A 25492-nucleotide genomic window follows, 5' to 3' on the forward strand; every position below is an offset into this window, starting at 1 on the left:
ATATTGCAATTTAAAAAAAAACAATTATTATTATTATTAAATGTCATTTAAAGATATTTGATCCAGTTAATCAACCTTGATCATAAAAACATATATATTTTAAATGATTTAATTAATTTATAAGTAATTTTTATATTGAAAAAAATAAATATTTGAAAAAATTAAAATGTGGCCAAAACAGTAAACCTATATATTTGAAATAGTTATTAATAAATCAAATAAATAAATAGTTTATAATATAGTTTACAGTTTTTTATTTAAATGAAAATATTAGTTATTTATTTATTTATTTTTATTTTAAAGAAAATATTTTTTTAAAAATAATTTTTTTTATTATTAAATTATTATTAATAAATAATTATTAAATGCCACTAATCTGTTTGATCCAATCCCTGAATAGGCCCACTCTTTCATAAGCACCGGGATAGTTGGGTTGGGCACAGTCGGCACCCCACGAAACTATACCAACCAATGTATTTTGATATTTAATAGGACCGCCAGAATCACTCTATTTAAAAAAAATATAAAAATAATTTTTAAAAATAAATATTAATAAATAAAAATAATTAGCAATGCTAAAAATATAATTAGCATGCTAAAAATATAAATAATTAGCATGCTAAAAATATAAATAACATGCTAAAAATATAAATAATTAGCATGATAAAATTAAAAATAATTAGCAATGCTAAAAAGCAAAAATAATTAGCATGCTGAAAATATAAATAATTAGCAATGCAAAAAATATAAATAATTAGCAATGCTAAAAATAAATAGTTAGCAAGCTAAAAAGCAAAAATAATTAGCATGCAAAAAATTAAAATAATTAGCAATGCTAAAAAAATATTTATTTTAAAAAAAAACAAAAATAACTAACTGTGCAACTATCTTTACCACCTTGGTCATAGCCGGCACAAAATTCATCCTGGGTAACATTCATTTTATTACGTTTATATGCATCGACACATTTCAGCCAATCAACTACTGGTACATCAACTGTACGCAATTTTGGCGACAGTTTACGATCAGTCAGATTATAGATACCCCAACCGGTAACTGTCAATAGACTACCCACGGTTACATTAGATCCCGGAGCTGCCAGTTGTATTTTATCCATATCAGGGCTGCCTAGCTGAAATTTACCCTGAATTTTCAGCAGGGCCAAATCATAATGATAACCGTCAAATTGTTTGTGTACACTGAGGTCAGTTAGATTATAGTCCCGGCCAGGTTTGGCATGTTCAAGTGTAGAGCACCGTAAGTATAGGGTTTTAGGTGTTTCCCTAAATTATATAATTATTAAACAAAATAATTTCTATTATTATTATTATTATTATTTACCCGAAAACACAGTGTGCAGCCGTTATGGCCCACTGGTCACCGATGATTGAAGCACCGCAACTGTGACCCGACCCGCGCACCTGTAGTGAACACATGTGCGGATTGTCGCCCCGTTTGGCATCAGTACCGCCGATAATGTTTGACTTACTGGGTATACAACTAACTATAGCTATTGCTATACATATAACTAAACTAATAATAATTATTATGTTAATAGTTTTGATTAACATATTTTTAAATTGTTGTGCCTGAGTTTGTATGTTTGGACACAACTTCGAGGAATAGGAGAGCACCGGTTGTTATGCGTGGGTCGGTATGAGGCCTACAACCGATTATCAACCAATTCCTTATAGATTATCACCTGAAGGGTCGGTATGAGACCTATCGGATGATAAAAGGGTAGATCACTTGCAGTAGTGGTGGCCAAGCGTAAAGCTAGAGCTGATCCCAATCTGGATGTCTGTACTATCTCTTGATATCACGCGATACGGAACGGTAGGTTAGAGTTGATGGACAACCGGGTTGTATGTATGTCTTTAATGATGTGAACAACCGGTTGGACTCTTGAAGTGATAGTTTCAATGATGATAATAGCGATGGTAATGAATCGTATGATTAACACAGGTATAAGATAATTATAACAATTTATTGATTAGTTTAAGACAATTGAGGATACAATGGATTGTATGGTTAAAATGGTGCTATCAGTGGAGCACATGTATGATGTGAGTACAGTATGATATGTGAGAGTCAGGTATGACTGTTGTGTATGACGGCTGGCACTGTACTAAAGTATGTGTATACTGTAGTACAGTATTTATAGTGTTTGAGAGAGGACGGGTAGTTATAGGGAATGGTTAGCTATCATTGGATAGTTTGAATGTGGGAACCGTTGAACAGTTAGTTTGGTGCCAGAGGTCTGAGGTCAGCAACCGGTAAGTATAAGGAACTGTATAACCGATTGAAAAGCAATACTAAGAATTTAGCACAAAAATAGGATATAAAATAAATGTATACAAATTATTGGGAATTTAAATACAAAAATACTTTATAACTAAATTAGCTTAAGGTAATGTAGTGGACACTACAAAATAAAAAATTATTTTATGTTTGAATTATAATTTAAGTCAAATAAAAACATATACACACAAAATAAACTAATTTGTAAAACTAATAAAAAAAAATTATTATTAATTAATAGTCTAATGTTATAGAGTTTTATTTAATATATATATATTAAAATAGTCATTAAAAATAGTTTCTATTTTTAACAAACTATTTTAACGAAAACAATTTTAGTATACATGTATAACACACACACACACATACAGCATACCATTCCTTGAATGGTATTGTTATGTGTACTGTGAGTGAAACTCCACCCGTACTGATCGTCCAACAAAACTGTTGGGATCAGGAGTTCCCGATCGAGTAGAGGATTAGCAGTGTTGTTGTAAACATGAAATGATATGTAAAAATCTAGTATGAAATAAAAGTTAATAAATAAATTGTATGTAGAATATATGTGTCATTATTATTACTATTAATTTTGTTTGAAATTAAATAAAAATCAATTACAACTGAAGAAGCGATTCCAACTGAAGAGATATCAACAGTTGAAGACACGATAACTATCACTGAATTGATCCCAACGGGACTGCAGTCGACATAATCAGTAAGAAAAAGATTATTAAACCAAAGAGAAAATCAATTACAACTGAAGAAGCGATTCCAACTGAAGAGATATCAACAGTTGAAGACACGATAACTATCACTGAATTGATCCCAACGGGACTGCAGTCGACATAATCAGTAAGAAAAAGATTATTAAACCAAAGAGAAAATCAATTACAACTGAAGAAGCGATTCCAACTGAAGAGATATCAACAGTTGAAGACACGATAACTATCACTGAATTGATCCCAACGGGACTGCAGTCGACATAATCAGTAAGAAAAAGATTATTAAACCAAAGAGAAAATCAATTACAACTGAAGAAGCGATTCCAACTGAAGAGATACCAACAGTTGAAGACACGATAACTATCACTGAATTGATCCCAACAGGACTGCAGTCGACATAATTAAGATAACAACAGTTGAAGATACTACAGCTGTCACCGAATCAGTTCCACAACAAACTGCGGAAACTACTCAATAGCTATCGTGTCAATACAAAGTCGGTCAATAATTACCGTCGGTAAAAGTGAGTTGACTATTTAATAGTAGTATACACTGAACTATGTATTGATAAATAATTTCTATCTAAGTAGTATACACTGAACTATGTATTGATAAATAATTTCTATCTAAGTAGTATACACTGAACTATGTATTGATAAATAATTTCTATCTAAGTAGTATACACTGAACTATGTATTGATAAATAATTTCTATCTAAGTAGTATACACTGAACTATGTATTGATAAATAATTTCTATCTAAGTAGTATACACTGAACTATGTATTGATAAATAATTTCTATCTAAGTAGTATACACTGAACTATGTATTGATAAATAATTTCTATCTAAGTAGTATACACTGAACTATGTATTGATAAATAATTTCTATCTAAGTAGTATACACTGAACTATGTATTGATAAATAATTTCTATCTAAGTAGTATACACTGAACTATGTAGTGATAAATAATTTTATCTAATAAGTAGTTGCAACGGGTTGTAACACCCAATGAATACTACTAGTATTACTAGACCGTTACATAGATTCTATTTTCAGAAGTAGGGGATGATAAATTCCCAAAAGCCCCACATTTTAATTATTGGTTTTAATTTATAATTTGAAATTTATTATTATTTATTTGACTTAAATGTATTTTGCTTTTATGTTTTATTATTTGCTTCCCTTGACTAACCCGGGCAGTTGTGCCCTGGGCCGGGTGAGTAGCCCTGGCAGTCGAGGTGTATCCGAAACAAAAAACCTATCCTTTTATTTTATGTTTTTATTTTCTTTAAATTTATATAACGATTTAATTTAATAATTTATAAATAAGTATATGTAATTGTGAATTACAATCGGCCGTAGTAGTTCACTTTTGATTTACTTGTTAAATATTAAGCTAAAAACACTTGAGTATAGTTGCTCAATCGAAACAAACCATTCCACGATTTAATTTTATTATCTTATCAATTAAGTTATCTAACCGGTTCACTTCAATTATTTTATTATACTAATTTTAGTAATTAATAAGGCCTAGTGGTATACCGTCGTTGATATTGGGCTATAATTTTATAAGCATCATAATGTATAAAACTATATTATTGGAAGGGAATATAGGGTCAGGAAAGACAACCTTTAGTCATTATTTAAGTCAATCTCAAATAGCAAACAGACTTTCTATACATAATGAACCTATAGATAAGTGGAGAGACCTAAACGGCCTTAACTTATTAAAAGCCTACTATAGGAAACCTGAAAAGAGAGCCTTTTTATTTGAAAGTTATGTTGCACTTACAATGATTGACCATCACCGAGCGTTGCCACGTGATGGTAGTGACATTAAGGTTATGGAAAGATCGTATTTCTCCGCGATTCGCGTCTTTAAACCCACACTTGTTGATCAACATCTCATGTCTAATTATGAGAGCGAGGTGTTTGATGCTATAGTTAATGAACAGTTATCTCAATATGCGGACGCCTTGAAATACGATCTAGTAGTTTATATTGAAACCCCAATAGATAAACTCACAACCAATATATATTGTCGAGCGCGGGCCGAGGAGAGTGGTTACATACGTGTCCCTTACCTCCTTGAGCTTAATCATTATTATAACCAATGGTTAGAAAATCTACCGGAAAACATACCGGTTATTAAGGTTATGAATAATTCAACCAGAAAACAATTAGAGTTAATGACTCCTACATACGCCGAGTCCATTGTTAAAGCACTTGACATTTAAGATTGCTGTGAGTAGGCGACCCGTGTGACGGCACTGCTGGGCGTCCGCTTCACAACTTATAAATGTTAGGTGCAATTTGTGTGTAGTATTGTGTATTCTATTGTGTGTGTATGTAGTATCTGTAATATGCTTAACACTAAGGTATACTTAGGTGTTTTCGGTGAAAACAATGCCGGTCACCCGATGCTATACCTAACATTTTATGCTTTAATTATTTTATATATTAACATTTACATATACACCAACTAACATGATGTTAATATTCAACAGTATACAATGTCGGGCCTATATGACGATAGTAGCTACAGTAGGGATTCATTGTCTAGAGTTGAAGAACTAATACGTGACAAATCAGAAAAGACAAACGTGATAACCTATATATTTACACCTAATGACCGACGTTGTCTAGAAGCCATCGAATGCGTGAGATGTAGAGGGAAATTTATTGAACCGGGTTTATATTACAAACATTTGGTTTACAAACATGATTTTAGCGCTTTCCAAGCACACAAATTTATTGGTGAAATGCTACATCGCGGGTTTGAACCACCAATAATTTGTAACAACTGCAGCGAAGAATTCTATGATTACACAAAACTACATAATCATCAAGTTGAAAGTAGGCACTGCAATGATGAGCTAAATGTTATGAAGTTACCGGACAAGAAGAGAATAAATAGTCCATTCTATAAAAACAAAGTCCCAATTGTCTGTCACCAGTCTAATAATACTCACGGTAACACTTTGCTTCAAACATTTACGACTACTAAGTATAGTGGCGACAATAATTGGCCAAAATTAATACAAACTTCTTTTGCGTGCAATGACGAAAACTGCAGCAAAGTATTTCATACTATAAAAGAACTAAATCAACACGGAAAACTAGAACATGGCACGTGTCATAAATGTGATGAGACATTTATAAATCAAGAAAAACTTGATCACCATTTAGTTTATAAACACAACAGAAATCCTAAGTATCATTGCATTACAGGCTCATGTGATCAAAGATTTTGCTGGCAAAACGCATCCTTTAGACATCTCGACGCCTACTCGGCTGACTGTATTCGTCAACTCAACAACGGCAGGCCCAAATTGCCATCTGATCCTTTAGTTGAACGGACTAAACGTTTGACAAAAAATATAATGAAAACACCCAAACTTGACAAACAAGCAAAACCATTTTATTGTTTATTATGCGAAAGGAAATTCTCAAGTGGCTACAATTTATACAATCACAAGAAAGCTATGCACAACCGAAAACTCAAGTCGGCAAGGAAGTGTGACCTATGCCCCGAATTTTTCATTGAAAAGGGAGATCTTGTTCTACATCGTCAACTTAATCATAAAATTAAATTTCGAAAATTTCCAACCTCATATAGGTGTTGTGATTGCAACAAAGACTTCAGATCACCCAAAACCTTGCGCGACCACAAGGAAACTCATCATGGGTTGAATTTGTTTGATTGCATCTATTGTAATGAAAAATTCAGTACAAAGAAAGATTTGGATTCACATAACATAATTTGTAAATCAGTTCGGATAAACCCCGAGACAATAACACTGGAAGACAGTGACACATCGCGTGAAACCTTATCTCTTACAATGAATAACGGTCATCGATCTCCAGAATACTCACCGATGGATTTACAATTAATAAGCTGTCAAAAGGAAGGTTGCGACGAACAGTTTTTAACTGAAGAAGACTTGAGCATTCACGTTTATCTTCGTCATCAACCCCGATATCCTTGTTTGAATTGTTTTGCGAAATTCGATTCTATCATTACTTTAAACGAACACGAAAGACGTCAACACGGAAAGACTAATTTTGATTGTTTGTTTTGTATACAATCTTTTGGCTCATTAACCGAATGGGAAAAACACCATAACGTATGTAAACCAACTAGAGATCCCGACACATTAAGTCTTGATGATATAAGTAACTCGTCAATTACACCATATGTCCCGACACCATCACCACCTTTAATCACAAGATTCCGAGTTAACCAAGTTCGGACACAATCAAGTGTTAATACGAATACCATTAAATGCGATCAATCCGGTTGTCCATTGATGTTTTCATCAATAAGTAAAATGGTGGAACATTTTAACACTCATAAGTTGTCGCCTATTCAGTTGCCATTTAACTCAACTGACTAAAATATTTACCTTTTTACTTGCTTATCGACATTAAACCCAGATGTAATACTGAATATTAAATGTTTGTGCCTGAATTAATGCTTTTCTTTGTTTCCACCTACCTACCCTACTAATAGATGTCGAATACCCAATGTCAGGAAATGGATGTTGCGGGCAGTGACAGCGACGGGCCATTCGATCCAAACGAGTCGATTTTTCCGACACAACATACTTTACGCAAGATACGAAGAAATATCAACAAACTTTACAGACGTGTTAAGGCAAGAGTAGAAGCCATAGAGGCATACATCGCCGAAAACCCGAATCCAACCAACTTAGAACAAACAAGGAGGATTGGAGAACTGAGAGTGCAATTACGACTACACTTACGTACAGTGGCCGAAAGTTCGGATAACATCGAGAGGCATCAACGTAGCAGACGAGAAGACCGGCCCGAAACCTGGAAACATTATGAAAAATACAGGAACCTGAGAAGGCTACAAGTCCGGAACCTGATTGAAATGGAACCAGGACTCCGATTAATATGCCCTCTTAAACCCGATCATGCCGCAATACTCCAAAATAATAAATGTTTTATTTGTTTCAAAAAATGCTGTTAGAATAACAATAAATAAGTCTTACAATTAATTAACTAATGTATTTTGTTTGTTGATCTATTTAAAATAAATGTTTTATGCAAATTAATGAATTGTGTTTGTTGTATGAATGTATGGACTCGGGTATGAAAGGTTATTAGATTGATGTTAATACAAAGAGGTTCTACCAAATATATAGAATCAGTTGTTGACAAGTTTGTTTTGAGTTAATTTTAAATTAATAGGTTAATAGTTAATGTAGACTTTGATAATCAAGGCCCGCATTGATCTTACATTTACATTAGATGTCAAACCAAACAAAACAAATTATCAACGAAATCGAAAAGAATTTTCCCGACTACCGTCAGATTAAGAGAGAAGTCACTAAAGAAAGAGAGAAAATTACTTACATTAGGAAAGAGCTATACCGACAGGTTGAAAAGGTTAAGAAGGGGAAACCAACATTTAATGTAGCTGTCACACCTCAGTTTCCTGTAATTGTGTTTCCTAAACCTATTCAATTCAGATTTTCTGAATATTGGTTAACAACACTAACTAATTATCATATACAAGCTATGGAAAGATATAACGATTGTCGATTAAAATTAGAATTCTATAAACATGAACTATCAAGAATAGCCGATTATCATGAAATCAATTTAGAATCAATAATCAGTGAATATGATAATCATTTTAGTATACCTGATAAAACAAATTGTAGTGAATGTAGAAAATCGATATTTGTTTGTCGAACTCACATTAGACCAGAAGATACTATAAGTAGGCCGGAAGTCATAGACGAAGAGACACTTTCGATGTTGCCCAACATGTCTGCTGTTGCCGTAGATGTCGAGTCAGCCGATCTTATACCCAATAACGCAAAAAAGGGAAAACCAATCGCAATACGCGTAGCATTAATGGGTGAAGTGCCAAAAAGAGATAGAAAACATTTGAAGGGGCGATCACACGTTCCCGACTACAAACTGATATATCATTCATTCTGGTCACCCCCGACGACCGGTCGCATCAACTGTTGGAAACCAATAACTGGTTATAACTTAAGAGACTTAAAAGAACATTCAGATCAGATGATGGTGAGATCAGTGGCTAGAACTAATTTTCTTAAAATAATTCAAAACAAAATGTTAGTCACCTGTAATCATGAAAGCGACCTTAAAGCTTTGGAAATAAATCAATCTGAAGTTAACTACAGGGACATACAAGACTATTATCGTCGACCAATGGACGCCGGAATACAATCAGTAAAATTGGAATGGCTAGCCAAGTACATATTGGATACAGACATTCAAAACAACAAAGCAATTAAATCTCACAGTCCTGTAACTGATGCATGCGTTACCCTCCAACTCTATAAATTAATCCCGAGTGATCACTGGGTCGACCCGACTCGACAAACTTTGGGGATTACAATTAGATGTCCTGACTCTCCTTTAATAAGATTTTACGACAACTTTGAACCAGATTATGAACCCGATTGTTAGATTAACTTTACGCTACTTTATACTTTACAGTCAATGTCTTCGACGATTATACTTTTACTGCTTTGCTTCACCTTATCCAATGTCTTGTCACGAGGACCTCCGTCCCTACCAAAATCGTGGTCGCGTAGAACATTTGGCTCAGAAGATAGGACTATAAACCTGGATAGCTATATGACAGCGGAAGATTACAAAGACAATATCTTATCTATGCATACATGGTGTTATAACGAGACAAGGCATTTTATACGAGACCCTTTTGATACGTATTTTTTAAACGTAACTGGGGCTGATCTCGACATATGGAGTTGTCCACCCACCCCTGTAGGCTGTGATGAATCCGTATACAAAACACACTGCAGGAAATGTATGGATGGTCTTGAATTGATTATATTTTTTAAGGCTTGGCGAATGTTGTTTCTCAAAGACGCTCAAATAACAGACAAGGATTTACGAGTTTATAATTTATTGGGTACAACTATAGGTACAGATCCAGCTCTGTATAAAAGTGCAGCTATATTAACCATCTCCAAAACCGAATTTGGTCCCGAACCTGAAGCCATATACTTGTTAGAAGATGACCCTAATAGATTCGATAAAACCAAAAACTTACAAAGACTTCAAAGCACTTTTTCATATGCACACACTGATGATGATTATCTCGTAGCAATGAATGATTTACCATTCGGTACCTACGATTTTGCTCGATTCCCTAACGTAGGCGTGTACGACGAGATACATAAACAACGATTTATCGAAAGTATAAGACAAAGAAAAACTTCACGAAAACTTTTAACTAAACACTTAAACCAATCATTTATTCCCGAACAATTCAATAACGAATCAACAATAATAACAACAAAGGATGAACTACTCACTTATAACCCGTCCTTTCTAAGTGAAGACTATGTTACCAAAGCAGGAATATTTGGAGTACAATTTATACGCAATGGAGTCGGATACGTCTTTGACTCAGTTTGGGATCACTTTATACGTGTCGAGCTACCGACTTTCAGACCTCAACTTATTAACACAGTTATGCCAACTGATTGTTTAGATTTCCTTGCATTACTTAATGATAACATCACTAAAAAGATTTTGACGAAAATTCGAAAGATCTGTATAAGCAGCTAAATGAAAGTTGCAACCAACTTGAAAATGAGGTTAAAAGCATAATGGAAACGACAATATTGACATTAAAGTCTGCTCATACACAATTTAAAGATAAACAATTAATAAGGGTGCAGCGATTCGAACCGATAACAATGGCGGTTGTGGGTGCTGGGGTCGCGATAGCTTCCGGAATTGCATTCTTAGCCGGGTGGAATGTGAACCAGGATTCTGATATCAGGGAATTGGAACACGATTTTAGAAAACTCAAAGGACAACTTGATCTAAACAAGAAAAACATCGAAATTTTGAGAGATAAACTAAAAGGGATAAATAATGTATTGGATGAAAGTAATAGACTTTTAAATCAGAAGTTAGAAAGTTTAAAAACTACTACGGAGAATCAACTAAGGGCTCTCTCCGACTTTGTTGAAAGAGAGATTGATTTGCTTAATGAACAGCAATATTTATTAGCTCTACTCACTCACACAAACATGTTTAAAATTTTAAAATTAAACGCACTACAACAACTATCGTTGCTTATCATGGACATGTTTCAAAACTTTGAAAACATAATGGCAGATCTAAGAAGATCGGTTCTTAGCCATCAGCTAATTCCTTGGACAAGTTTAAAACCAATACTTGATGGAATAAAAGAACACATACAATACACATATGAACTTGGAATCGACTATGATGACTACCATCTATATTACGTTTTGCCCCTCGTAACTTATCGAATTGACTTGACTGAAAATGCCTTATATGCCCACTTACAAATACCTCTTCGAAAGCCAATCAAGCCAAACAAATTTGATATGGTAGCGCTTCGCTCAACCGGGTTTCCTTGCCATCAATCTATATGCGGCAATACAACCAAAGACAACAACAATCTAGTAGTCATAGACACCCCAATCAGTCTATGGCTAATACATAATCAACGCCTACATAGAGAGACTTATAAAACTGACTTTGCGTGTAAAGCTACAGGTGCCAATGAAGTTTGTTTCACCTTTCAGTCTCACACTCTCAGAATGCCTTCTGATTGCAGCCAGGCTCTAATGGACTGGTCTGCTTCATTAATAGTTCAAGAATGCAAACTCATGCAGCGAAATATAAAAACCTACTTACCTATTGCCATAACGAGTAACAAATTTATACTGCACTCAAAAATCATACCCAATTACGTATTAATTAACAAACGCGGTTTGGACACCGAAATAATAAACAGTGGGTTCGCTGACGTCGTTACTATCCCACCATTTAATGAAGTCTTTATCCCATCACTTAAACTGACACTTATTGGACCATATGATAGGGAAATGCGTTCAGAAAGCAACGAAACCATAAATACAGTAAATCAAGAGACAATTGATGACTTTGCAAAATACGCGTCATTCACACCAGATTAGGATATTTTCTCGAAAATAAGAGGAAGGAAGCGAAACTTCCGTATCTTCGATCCAGACAGATATAAACTTCAAGTAGAATTTGATAATTCTAAACTCACTGCAATTTCAAATTATTTAATGGAATCAACCAAAGAACTGGAAGCGATGGTAATCGATATTGATGATAACTTTGTTTCACATGAAGAACACACCACATTTTACACTTATATAACTATAATCGCCGATTGCTTGAAAACCTTTGCGACTCTGATTGTGTTATTTGGAATAATGACATATACAAGACCATTTGGACGCATAGCTGGAACAGTGTTAATTGTCCACAGTCGTCGAACTGATGCGCTTTCTTTCGATAGTATAACTACATATGTTGGAAGCTTTGATATCACTATCAACTTTCTATTCGTAATAACTTGTATAGTTATGTTAGGTCTATATGTAAAACTGGCCTACTTTAGAACAATACGATTAGCATCTTATGAAGGTCAATGCACTTCGCGCAATACATCAAACAATTTTGCTCTGGTTATCAGTCTCGAACATAAAGCTCATTACTTCAGATATAAGCTTTTTGAAACAATCAATTTAAGAATTCCGCTAATGAAAGGACTTAACAGCGAAAATTCAATAGTTGAAACTGATTTTGGACCAGATGTATGTCGCGTTGAAGTAGTAAACCTTTACAATCAATGGTTAATACGAAACAAACACCTGGAACTAGCGGAATTGGTTATGATAGTTGGGTTAGATAATTTGGGGAGAATTGTTAAGAAATACAACCTTAATGTCAAGTTACCCATTCACAGAATATCATGGCAACTACCTACAACAAATCAAGTCAAACCTGACATAACCTGTCATACGATTTTGTGCGGACGATGTATCGTTAATGCGATACACGTCTAAATTTATTCACTTAATAATTAACCAATTGTTTGCCTAGATGCTTAACCCCGACGCAATATTAGAAGAGTTATCAACCATCACCGCCGCCGCGCCTATGCCACACGCTATCGATTTATCAAGAGAATCAACAAGCAAAGAGATTCAGACTCCGCCACTGTATAATGATAAACCAATAAGATACACTAACCAATTCACGGACTTACACGGGTTCAATCCACAACAGACCGACCTGCCAACAGCACCAACAATTTCTGACATAGACTTAACAAGATATCGGGCTCCTTATAGTCTTAATAAAAATAATTGTCCACCCTATGATCCTTTCAACATTAAACGTTGGATCGAAAAGTATGAAAACGCGACCGCTGGATACACCGACTATGATCGTCTCAATCACCTGTTTTATTGCTTTGACAAAACAGATTACTATGACTACTACTCCAAACTAAAGAAATCTAATCTATTAAATAACTGGCCAGAAGCAAAAGCTGTATTTCTTGCAAGACACACAGATCACTTCGAATGCAGTTTCGAACAATTGGTCGACTTTAAGCAAACTAACAATGAGAGTGCGAAGAAATACATTATGGAAAAAGAAAGCATGATATCCTACTGTAGCCATCCGATACCAGAGGAACTTGGCATTGAACTGATAAGAAAAGGCTTACTTTATCCTATCCGTAGCAAACTACCAACACAAATAAACTCAATTGAAGAGTTAATACAAGTCGTAGTCCCCATTGAAAGACAATGTTTGGAAGAAAAACTTATTGGCCCCAATGCCGTGTCAACTATGGGTATAGATCACTCTCAAGAATTACAGACAATACGAATGGACTTACGAAGATTACGTAACGACTTGCGAAACGCTAGAGCTTTCGGAGGAAATCCGCAGAGTACTATTCCCAAAACAGCCGCGGGCAATCAAAGACAAGATGTAGTACGCCCATCGAACGTCGTACGTGACACTCGAGGAAATATTCAATGTTGGAATTGCCACGAATACGGTCATATGTCAAATACCTGTACAAAAGACAAAAAGGAACCGGTATGCTACAGATGCAAAGAGGTGGGTCATAAATCCCCACAATGTCCGCGTAATAAACAGGGAAACTAGTCGCGAAGGTACAATCTGTAGGCGTTGTACCCCATCGAATTTATCGAAGTTCGCCTTCAAATACTTTACAAATTTATATAACAATTAACTCAATTAAATATCTAACGCTTTTGGATACAGGAAGTGAGCGATCACTTATGCCTATAGATACCGCACGCAACTCTAAATTACAAATTCACAAAACAAAAATTAATTATGTAGCAGAAATGATTGCCGGACATAAACAAATCATATCGTACTGGAGTCCATTAGTATTTACTATAGAAGAAGGCCAAAATACTTATCAGTTTAATCAAGACATGTTATTACATTTTGGTCAAAACGAAGAAATTTTATTAGGAATGGACTTTATAAATAAACATATAGACATAATAAACCTTACAGAAGACACACCAAGAATTACTTTTAAGTTACCCGATCCTACCGATACCATGAATGTCAGTGAGCTACTCACTATGTCGCCTTACTACAAGCCTAGTGACAACTACACGCAAGACATCATTAGCTCAATGATGCTCACAATAACCGAAGAAAAGACAAGGTTAAAAATTATGAACATACACATGGATGACACTACTGACTATGAAGTCGAAGAAAGAGACTCTCTCGAGTTACCTGAAGAAGTCGATATTGACAGCATGATAGACAAAACAAACGTCGATGAATTCAATCAAATGAAAGACTTCTTAATAACAAAACGGCATTTCTTTGTCACCTCATTAAAAGACATAGGCACGACTGACATTTTGGAGCATACTATTGAATTAACCACAGATGTCCCTTTCTATAGGAAACCGTATCACACAAATCCAATCAAGGCTGAATTTATCAAAAATCATGTGCAACAACTATTAAAAGAAGGATTAATTCGCGAGTCAAGAAGCTGTTATGCCGCCCCTGTAGTAGTAGCTTACAAGAAAAATGGAGACATGAGGTTCTGCATTGACTACCGAGAACTCAACACGGCAACGATTAAAGATCGCTTTCCATTGCCATTAATAGACGATTTGTTGCATGCATTGGGTTCCAGTAATTATTACTCCAGTCTCGACCTGTTTTCCGGATTTCATCAAATCAAAATAGCAGAAAAGGATAAACACAAAACTGCATTTATATGCAGCGAAGGATTTTACGAGTATAACGTCTTAAGTTTTGGTCTAACCAACGCACCGGCTACTTTCGAAAGAATGATGCAGAAGGCTTTCGCTGGATATTTATTCAAGTTTGTCCTAGTCTATTTGGACGACATAGTGGTTTATTCTAAGACTTTTGAAGAACATCTCAAGCACTTAGATCTTGCCTTTGACCGCCTCAAACAAGCAAATCTACGAGTTAATTCAAAGAAATGTCAATTCTTAGCAAAGAAATTACAGTACTTAGGATATATAGTAAGCATGGACGGTATCAGTCCCAATCCCACTAATGTTGAGAAGATAACGAGTATGCCCGAACCGAAAACACTAAAACACGTGCGACGATTTCTAGGATTATGTAACTATTATCGATGTTTGATTAAAGACTTTGCAAAGATAGCTAAACCTATCACAGACTTATTAAAAAAGACAATCGCATCGAAAGTCAACAAAATAAATTGGACACATGAATGTGATATTGCATTTAATAAATTAAAAGAAAAGTTGTCCACCTACCCAGTTGTTGGTCATTATAAGCCTGATGAGCCGATAATCCTCTACACCGACGCTAGTAAATATTCTGCCGGATGGGTTCTACATCAATTACAGAACGGTATTGAAAGAGTATTACTATACGGAAGTTACAAATTTAGCCCAAGAGAACAGAACTATTGTGTCACGGATCAAGAGGCCCTAGCGCTAGTAAAAGGCATCAGAGCCGTACAACAATACATTAACAACGCCCCATTTACCGTTCGTGTAGATCATCATAGCCTATGTTTTCTCACAACAATGAAGAATCTTAACGGAAGACTCGGAAGATACGCTTTGGAAATACAACACTTAATCCCCAATTTACGCATAGAATATAAATCTGGGTCACTTCACAAGAACAGCGACTGTATGTCAAGACTTCCGATAATAAAACAAGAGTTAATCGATAGTAAAGCCATTAAGCCGTCAAAATCTAAATTTACTTCACTAGCATTATGCAAGTCTAAGGAATGTATTTTAAACGATATGGAGCGTGCAAGAGAGGAAATAATGCATTTCTCGAGTATCAAATCGTTTGAGGATTTTGGTTGGGAATTCACTCTAAACAGTTTAACAAATGTCCAAACGGTTAAAATACGTAATAATCAAATAACAGAGTCTAACGCTCAGGAATTAATAAACACCCGCGAAGAACAGCTAAAGGATTCTTGGACTCGGTCTCTCATCGAATCATTGGAAAGAAACGAATTAGAAACACAAAAAAGACATGTACTTATTGATGGATGCGTTTACCGAATATTTTACTTTGAGGGACACCCTGTTTACTTGCTTTGCCTACCAAAACACTTGAGAGAATTAGTTCTTTCCGATTTACACGGATCACTAACATCTGGACATATGGGAAGAGATCGCACTATGAGTGAAGTTTACCGTCGATTCTATTGGCCAGAAAGAAAAAAAGATGTGGATAAATTCGTAAGAAGCTGTAATTGTTGCCAACGACGCAAACATGAGACAACATATCCGAGAGGATTACTACATTCGATCTCAATTGAACACCCAATGGATCTCATAGGCATGGATCTGGTCGGACCGTTACCCCGTAGCAATGACTATCGTTATCTCATTGTTGCCGTCGACTATGCTACACGATTTGTAATTCTGGGAAAAATCAAAGATAGGCAACCACAAGGAATAGCTGAGTTCTTTATAAAACAAATTTGTTTAAGATTTGGCTGTCCAACGCGTATATTGACTGACCAGGCAAGGGAATTAATATCGCAAGCAATGGAAGTCGTGTTTCAAAGCTTTCAAACACAACATAGTCTCTGTGCTCCTTATAAGCCATCAACACAAGGACTAGTGGAGAGAACAAACAGGACGATAATAAATTCTCTCTCATTATACTGTCACAGCAATCAAGAAAACTGGTCATCGGTTATTCCGTACATAGAGTTTGCAATCAACGCATCCACTCAATCTTCTACTGGAAAATCCCCATTTTATTTAATGCATGGTTTTCACGTTCGTAAACCCATAGATGTTGCCTTTGGTTTACCATTCGACAGCCCAAAGCAAACAACTGGCGATTATTTAGCCGACGCCAGGGAAGTTGCCCGAGAGTTTCTAAAGTCCGCTCAGGACAAACAAAAATTCTATTACGATCAAAAACGAAGTCCACAACTTTTCACTATCGGAGACACGGTTGGACGATACAAACTTTTACGACACAAGGGGGTAAACACTAAAATGCAGTTAAAATATTTCGGACCATATAAAGTGGTCAAAATACACGGTGACCCACCAAACAACTATACTATTGAAAGTCTTTCAGACCCAAGGGAAAGATCTAAAGTCCCTATAGAACAACTTAAATTATGGTATTTAAGAGACCCTATCGAAACAGAATATTTTGAGGATAATAATAGCCCAAGTATCAGCGATATCTCACATGAAACCAATGATGTTTCATGTTCGCAAATCAGTCTGCGTACTGATAGTAATAATAATACAGGGAAAACTTATGAGATCCCTGACAAAGGAGTGGTCGTCTGCGAACTTCCACAGTCCGTTACTTCTTTGACAGTGGGAAATGAAGATATCATTTCGCCGGCTGTTGTATCGACGTCGTCAAACCAATGAAGAGGAGGAGTTCTACATTGGCGGTTTTGAAGTTCTACGCGTAGAATATTTAGACTCGCTTTGATTACTCTCTTAGTGATCAATACGACTTTAAATGTTTATTTTAAGTATAACTTGAACTTATTTATCTGCTTTAATTATTGTAGCATTTTAAACGTTTGATGTTTACTATTATCTTATTGTTGTTTTAATTTGTGTTGTTTTAAGCATTCTAAAATACCAAAAAAATATAAAACTTGAATGTAATTGATCGGGGACCGATCCACGGTCAGGATGCCGATAAAATAGTCATTAAAAATAGTTTCTATTTTTAACAAACTATTTTAACGAAAACAATTTTAGTATACATGTATAACACACACACACACATACAGCATACCATTCCTTGAATGGTATTGTTATGTGTACTGTGAGTGAAACTCCACCCGTACTGATCGTCCAACAAAACTGTTGGGATCAGGAGTTCCCGATCGAGTAGAGGATTAGCAGTGTTGTTGTAAACATGAAATGATATGTAAAAATCTAGTATGAAATAAAAGTTAATAAATAAATTGTATGTAGAATATATGTGTCATTATTATTACTATTAATTTTGTTTGAAATTAAATAAAAATCAATTACAACTGAAGAAGCGATTCCAACTGAAGAGATATCAACAGTTGAAGACACGATAACTATCACTGAATTGATCCCAACGGGACTGCAGTCGACATAATCAGTAAGAAAAAGATTATTAAACCAAAGAGAAAATCAATTACAACTGAAGAAGCGATTCCAACTGAAGAGATATCAACAGTTGAAGACACGATAACTATCACTGAATTGATCCCAACGGGACTGCAGTCGACATAATCAGTAAGAAAAAGATTATTAAACCAAAGAGAAAATCAATTACAACTGAAGAAGCGATTCCAACTGAAGAGATATCAACAGTTGAAGACACGATAACTATCACTGAATTGATCCCAACGGGACTGCAGTCGACATAATCAGTAAGAAAAAGATTATTAAACCAAAGAGAAAATCAATTACAACTGAAGAAGCGATTCCAACTGAAGAGATACCAACAGTTGAAGACACGATAACTATCACTGAATTGATCCCAACAGGACTGCAGTCGACATAATTAAGATAACAACAGTTGAAGATACTACAGCTGTCACCGAATCAGTTCCACAACAAACTGCGGAAACTACTCAATAGCTATCGTGTCAATACAAAGTCGGTCAATAATTACCGTCGGTAAAAGTGAGTTGACTATTTAATAGTAGTATACACTGAACTATGTATTGATAAATAATTTCTATCTAAGTAGTATACACTGAACTATGTATTGATAAATAATTTCTATCTAAGTAGTATACACTGAACTATGTATTGATAAATAATTTCTATCTAAGTAGTATACACTGAACTATGTATTGATAAATAATTTCTATCTAAGTAGTATACACTGAACTATGTATTGATAAATAATTTCTATCTAAGTAGTATACACTGAACTATGTATTGATAAATAATTTCTATCTAAGTAGTATACACTGAACTATGTATTGATAAATAATTTCTATCTAAGTAGTATACACTGAACTATGTATTGATAAATAATTTCTATCTAAGTAGTATACACTGAACTATGTAGTGATAAATAATTTTATCTAATAAGTAGTTGCAACGGGTTGTAACACCCAATGAATACTACTAGTATTACTAGACCGTTACAATATATATATATATATATATATTAATTAATTTATATTTTTATCAAACAATTTTTGTTTGTTTGGTTAGATATTTATTTATCTATAATTATTTAATTCACATATGACATTTTGATAAATATAGTAAAAATAATATTTAAAAAAAATTAATATCATTAAAATTTTGTTTAATATCATTTAACAATATTTAATTTTTTAAAATCCTACTTTAATTAGATTAAAAATATGATCTAAACAAATATTTTACTTGAATTTTAATTTTTTAAAAATAAACAAATAAAATTTAAATAGTATGTTTAATATTATTTTTCTCTACTAATTAATTAACTAATTTATTAATTAAAAAAAATATCTATAATAAAACAAATTAAAAAAATTACAGTTTATTAATAAAGTCAAATAATTGAATGTAATTAAAAATATAATAAATTATATAATGTTTATTTACAAAAAAATAAATAAATTACTATACTTTAGTGACTATTGTAATTTTCTTTATTAAATAATTTGTTTGATTTTTTTAAAGTTAAAAAAGTCATTATATTTATATATATTATTTAATAGTTGATAACAATTATTGAATTATAATAATGAAAAAAAAACTATTGCACTGTTAGTCGGAAAAAAAATAGTTTACATAATATTTTTTTTTAATACAATATAATATATCTAAATATTAATTGTATTTAAATTAAGTTTATTTAATTACAATACAATTTTAAATACAATATATCTTGTATTTATTTATATTACATTATTATATATATATATTATACTAATATTTTACACTTAAGTTTAAGTAAATAAAATTAAAACTTTTATTAATAATTTTTAAAAAATGTACTTAAAATACACTTAAATTTACTGTAAGTGCAAAACGATAATATTTTAAGTGTATTTACACATACATTATATGCCATATATTAGTAATATATTAGTAATATATTAGTAATTATTATTATTATGCAATATTTGTTACAAACTAAACATTTTTTTGAAAAAATAATAATGTATTTATTGATAATAAATACATAAATAATATATTGTATAATTTTTTTTAAAAAAAATAAAATCATCAATAGATTGATTGTAATTAATAGTCAAAAATAAATAAATAAAACTTTATATATTATTTCATATTAAAGAGTGCAATACATAAAGTGTATAATAAATAATAATAATAATATAAAATCAAAAAGTGTATATAAGGTCAACATTGAAAACTTATTTATATAGTATATAAATACATATTGATATATAAAGTTATATATACAATATATAAATTAGTTATTAAAAATAGTTTTTTATTTTAAAAAAAAAACAAATTAATAATAATAATAATTAATTTTAGTTTACTATAAACATAAAAGTTTTTATTAATAAAAATAATAAACTAATTTATGATAATTAAATATTTTAGTAAAAAGTTATAATAATATTAATTATTAATTATTAGTTAGTTATGTCTAAATCAGTGTCCAAACTGTTTGAACCGTTGACCATCCGGGGACAGGTATTGAAGAATCGTATCGGCGTATCACCGATGGTCACCTGGATAGCCGACCCATTGGATGGCCAGGCCAATGATTTTCACCATGCTCACTATGGCCAGTTTGCATTGGGCGGTGCGGGTCTGGTCGTACTGGAAGCTACTGCTGTGGAACCCCGGGGTCGGGTAACGCCCAGTGATCTGGGTATATGGAGTGACCATCAGGTGGACGGCCTGAGCCGTATAGCCAGGTTTCTCACGGGTCAGGGATCACTGCCGGGCATACAGTTGGCACACTCTGGCCGTAAAGGTAGTACATCGGTCGTGTCGCGTAGTAGTCAATCGTTGGCCATTGGTAACGGTGGTGGTGGTTGGCCTACAATAGCTCCCAGTGCTATACCGTTTGGTGCCGGTATTAGTCAGGTGCCCATTGAAGCAACTGTCGATGATTTGCTAACTATTAGGCAGTCGTTTGTTTTGGCAGCTGTCAGGGCTGTTAGGGCCGGCTTTCAGGTTAGTTATTGAAAAAAACAATAATAATAATAATTAAAAGTATTTTTTTTTAACTAAATATAGTTTTAAAAAATGTATTAATTATTTGATTTAAACAATTGTTTTCCAGTATATTATATGAATACTATACTGTAGTATAGTTTGAGTACTATTTTTAGATTCATTAATTTATAGATGATTTTTTTCAACAACAAAAAAATCAATCAATTATAATATAATTTTTTTTTTTGCTTTTTATTAAATTAGTATTAATTTTTTATTTGTTTAGACTTGAAATATTACAGTTTTTTTAAAAAAAAAATAATAACAATAGACATTTAGTTAGTAAAGTAAACAAAACAAAAATTAATTAATTAAATACTTTATTTTTTTTCTCTCTCTCTCACTCTTTAATACATAAAAATATTTATTAAAACTTATTATTATAAAAAAAAATAAAACTAAATAATTAATTAATATCTACTTAACTAAATAATATTAAAAAAAATATATTATTTATATTATTATTATTTTTATATAGTTAATTGAATTACACTATGCCCATGGTTATTTAGTTAATCAATTTCTATCGCCACTAACCAATCGGCGTACCGATCATTACGGCGGTTCACTTGACAATCGTATGCGTCTGGGACTGGAAATTGCTGCCGATGTCCGCCAGGCTATACCCGATAACCTGATACTAGCGGTTCGGATATCGTTTACCGATTACGTGGACAGTGGTTGGGATTTATCGCAATCTATCGAGTTTTCCAAACAACTCAAACAACTCGGTGTCGATTTACTGGATGTTAGCTCCGGTGGTGTAGTCAGCGGTGTCGACTACTCGGCCTTTAATACACCCGATCGACAACACCGGGCATCTGAGGCCATACAACGTGAAGCCGATATCCGGACGACAGCTGTCGGCAAAATTATTGATCCCTTGTTGGCTGAAAAACTATTACAGTCTAACTGTGCAACCATTGTATTGATTGGCCGGGCATTTCTCAATGACCCGCACTGGCCCTACACGGCAGCCGATAAACTCAATGGCCAGTCGTTTAAATATCCCGATCCGTATGACTGGTGTATCGGTTGGAAAGCAATGAATAAATGGCGTAAAGATTTATATAGCAATCAAAACGATAGTAATAATAATAATAATAATTGTTTTCAAAATACAAACTAAATTAATATTGATATAAATTATTTAAATAAAATAAAACATTTATTTTGAATAATAAATGTTTAATAATTAAATTTTTTTAACTAAAGCTATTGTTGTTAAGTAATTAGATTTTTCTAATAATTTGTTTTTTTTTAATAATCTAATAAACATTTTATTTTAAATGTTATTAATTACTTAATATAAAATTAATATTAGAAATAATAATTAAGCATATTTTTTTGCTAATTAAATTTATTTATTATATTTTTAAAAAAAATATATTTATAAATTTATAAATAAATAATTATATATATATATATATTAATTATTAAATTAATTAAAAACTTGTAGTGTGTATTGTAATTTTAATAAAAATATTATGTAAACTATTTTTTCCTGACTAACAGTGAGAGTAGTGTTTTACGGTTTTCAGAAAAAAAAGTATTATTATTATTATTATTATTTGACAAAATGATAATTGAATTTATTTTCAAAAATATCATTGAATTGCAGTATTGAACAGTAATAACGATTTATTTAAACAATAAAAATCAAGTATAATATTATAATATAATAGATTTTGTAATTAAATTTATTAAAAAACTAATTTTATTATTTTAAAAAAAATATAAACTTATTTTTTTAATTAGTAAATGTGTTGTAAATTAATAATTTTTAATATATATATATTTTTTGTTTAATTAAAAAATCAACTTGCAAACTTTATTTTTTTAAAATAATAATAATAATAAATTATTTTAGTTTACTAAAAAAAAAGTTTTAATAATAATAATTACAATTATAATAATATTATTATTATTATTATTATTATTATTATTATTATTATTATTATTATTATTAGTTATGTCTAAATCAGTGTCCAAACTGTTTGAACCGTTGACCATCCGGGGACAGGTACTGAAAAATCGTATCGGCGTATCACCGATGATCATCTTCATGGCCGACCCAATGGATGGCCAGGCCAATGATTTTCATTTGGCACACTATGGCCAGTTTGCATTGGGCGGGGCCGGGCTAGTCGTACTGGAATCTACTGCTGTGGAAGCCAGGGGTCGGATAACGCCCAGTGATCTGGGAATATGGAGTGACCATCAGGTAGACGGCCTGAGCCGTATAGCCAAGTTTCTCACGGGTCAGGGATCACTGCCGGGCATACAGTTGGCACACTCTGGCCGTAAAGGTAGTACATCGGTCGAGTCCGTTAGTAGTCAATCGCTGGCCATTGGTGATGGTGGTGGTTGGCCTACAATAGCTCCCAGTGCTATACCGTTTGGTGCCGGTATTAGTCAGGTTCCCACCGAAGCAACTGTCGATGATTTGCTTACTATTAGGCAGTCGTTTGTTTTGGCAGCTGTCAGGGCTGTCAGGGCCGGCTTTCAGGTTAGTTATGCAAAACTATCATAAATTATATTAATTAATTTTTTCAATTAATAAAATATACTTAAATAAAAATTATTAATAATTTAGTAATAATTTTTTTTAATTTAGTAAAAAATATATATAAATTTTTATTAATAATTTAAAAATTAATACTAGTTTTAGTAAATATTTAGATTTGATAATAGATTTTAATAGATTGATAAAAAAATTGTATTAAATAAAATAAAATTTACAATTTAATTTACTTAATAAAAAAAATTACTTTTAGTGAAATATAATAAAATTAAAACTACAAAACAAATTCATACTGTAGTTTACTTAATCAATTAAAAATTAAAATATTATAATAAAAAAATAATTATAAATATATATTCAAATAAAAAAAAAACTACATAATTATTATAAATACTTGTTAATAATTTTAATTTTTGACTAAATGCGTTAATAAATTAGTAAACAAAACTATCATATATTATATTAAATAATTTTTTTAAATCAAAAAATATACTTAATTAAAAATTATTGAAAAAAATAAATTATAATTTATAAAATTATTATTATTTTACAGTTAATTGAATTACACTATGGCCATGGTTATTTAGTTAATCAATTTCTATCGCCAGTGACCAACCGGCGTACCGACCATTACGGCGGATCACTTGACAATCATATGCGTCTGGGACTGGAAATTGTTGCCGATGTCCGCCAGGCTATACCCGATAACATCATACTAGCGGTTCGGATATCGTTTACCGATTACGCCGATAATGGTTGGGATTTGCGACAGTCTATCGAGTTTTCCAAACAACTCAAACAACTCGGTGTCGATTTACTGGATGTTAGCTCAGGTGGTGTAGTCAGTGGTGTCAACTACTCGATCATTAATACACCCGATCGACAACACCGGGCATCGGAGGCCATACAACGTGAAGCCGGTATCCGGACGACAGTTGTCGGCAAAATTGTTGATCCCTTGTTAGCAGAAAAACTATTACAGACTAACAGTGCAACCATTGTATTGATTGGCCGGGCATTTCTCAATGACCCGCACTGGCCCTACTCGGCAGCCGATAAACTCAACGACAACCAGTCGTTTAAATATCCCGATCCGTATGACTGGTGTATCGGTTGGAAAGCAATGTATAAATGGCGTCAAGATTTATATACCAATCAAAATGATGATAATAATTGATTAATAAAAATATTAACTAAATTAATATTGATATAAATTATTTAAATAAAATAAAAACATTTATTTTGAAATTTTACTAATAATTTGTTTTTTTTTTATAATCTAATAAACATTTTATTTTAAATATTATTAATTACATAATATAATATTAATATTAGAAATAACAATTAAGCATAATTTCTTTTACCAATTAAATTTATTTATTAATTTATCTTATT

General features: G+C 32.7%; 4 protein-coding genes across 4 annotated transcripts; 3 read left to right on the forward strand and 1 right to left on the reverse strand.

Annotated features, from left to right (window-relative positions):
* Nucleotides 1-361: 361 nt before the first annotated feature.
* Nucleotides 362-2675, reverse strand: LOC128951606 (mite allergen Der p 3-like). Its single transcript, XM_054296853.1, has 4 exons — nucleotides 2671-2675; nucleotides 1342-1533; nucleotides 878-1283; nucleotides 362-508 (listed from the first exon to the last, which is right to left on the reverse strand). The coding sequence occupies exons 1-4, from the start codon at nucleotides 2673-2675 to the stop codon at nucleotides 362-364; spliced, it is 750 nt and encodes a 249-aa protein (XP_054152828.1).
* A 1930-nt stretch (nucleotides 2676-4605) lies between these two features.
* On the forward strand, nucleotides 4606-5262 carry LOC128951607 (deoxynucleoside kinase-like). The gene has a single exon (XM_054296854.1). The coding sequence runs from the start codon at nucleotides 4606-4608 to the stop codon at nucleotides 5260-5262; it is 657 nt and encodes a 218-aa protein (XP_054152829.1).
* Nucleotides 5263-5538: 276 nt separating this feature from the next.
* Nucleotides 5539-7422, forward strand: LOC128951608 (zinc finger protein 184-like). Its single transcript, XM_054296856.1, has one exon. It carries the CDS (start codon nucleotides 5539-5541, stop codon nucleotides 7420-7422), a length of 1884 nt encoding a protein of 627 aa, XP_054152831.1.
* Nucleotides 7423-20991: 13569 nt separating this feature from the next.
* LOC128951609 (uncharacterized) lies at nucleotides 20992-25274 on the forward strand. The gene is made up of 4 exons (XM_054296857.1): nucleotides 20992-21531; nucleotides 22052-22661; nucleotides 23559-24082; nucleotides 24651-25274. Exons 1-4 carry the CDS (start codon nucleotides 20992-20994, stop codon nucleotides 25272-25274), a joined length of 2298 nt encoding a protein of 765 aa, XP_054152832.1.
* The last annotated feature ends 218 nt before the right edge of the window (nucleotides 25275-25492 follow it).

The sequence above is a fragment of the Oppia nitens genome, unplaced genomic scaffold (genome assembly GCF_028296485.1).
Source record: "Oppia nitens isolate AA-2021 unplaced genomic scaffold, nextdenovo-longstitch-racon4-pilon3 scaffold1_pilon_pilon_pilon, whole genome shotgun sequence".
In the NCBI taxonomy this organism is placed as follows: Eukaryota; Metazoa; Arthropoda; class Arachnida; order Sarcoptiformes; family Oppiidae; genus Oppia; species Oppia nitens.

What these genes read in the sequence shown, in the direction of transcription:
- LOC128951606 (XM_054296853.1), bottom strand. An exon ending in GCTGCACACTGTGTTTTCGG is followed by an intron (nt 1,284 to 1,341) that starts GTAAATAATAAT and finishes TATATAATTTAG; the next exon opens with GGAAACACCTAAAACCCTAT. An exon ending in GTGGTAAAGATAGTTGCACA is followed by an intron (nt 509 to 877) that starts GTTAGTTATTTT and finishes TTTTTTAAATAG; the next exon opens with AGTGATTCTGGCGGTCCTAT.
- LOC128951607 (XM_054296854.1), top strand. Translation starts at nt 4,606, where the DNA reads ATGTATAAAACTATATTATTGGAAGGGAATATAGGGTCAGGAAAGACA.
- LOC128951608 (XM_054296856.1), top strand. Translation starts at nt 5,539, where the DNA reads ATGTCGGGCCTATATGACGATAGTAGCTACAGTAGGGATTCATTGTCT.
- LOC128951609 (XM_054296857.1), top strand. Translation starts at nt 20,992, where the DNA reads ATGTCTAAATCAGTGTCCAAACTGTTTGAACCGTTGACCATCCGGGGA. An exon ending in ATATAGCAATCAAAACGATA is followed by an intron (nt 22,662 to 23,558) that starts GTAATAATAATA and finishes TGTCTAAATCAG; the next exon opens with TGTCCAAACTGTTTGAACCG. An exon ending in CTGTCAGGGCCGGCTTTCAG is followed by an intron (nt 24,083 to 24,650) that starts GTTAGTTATGCA and finishes ATTATTTTACAG; the next exon opens with TTAATTGAATTACACTATGG.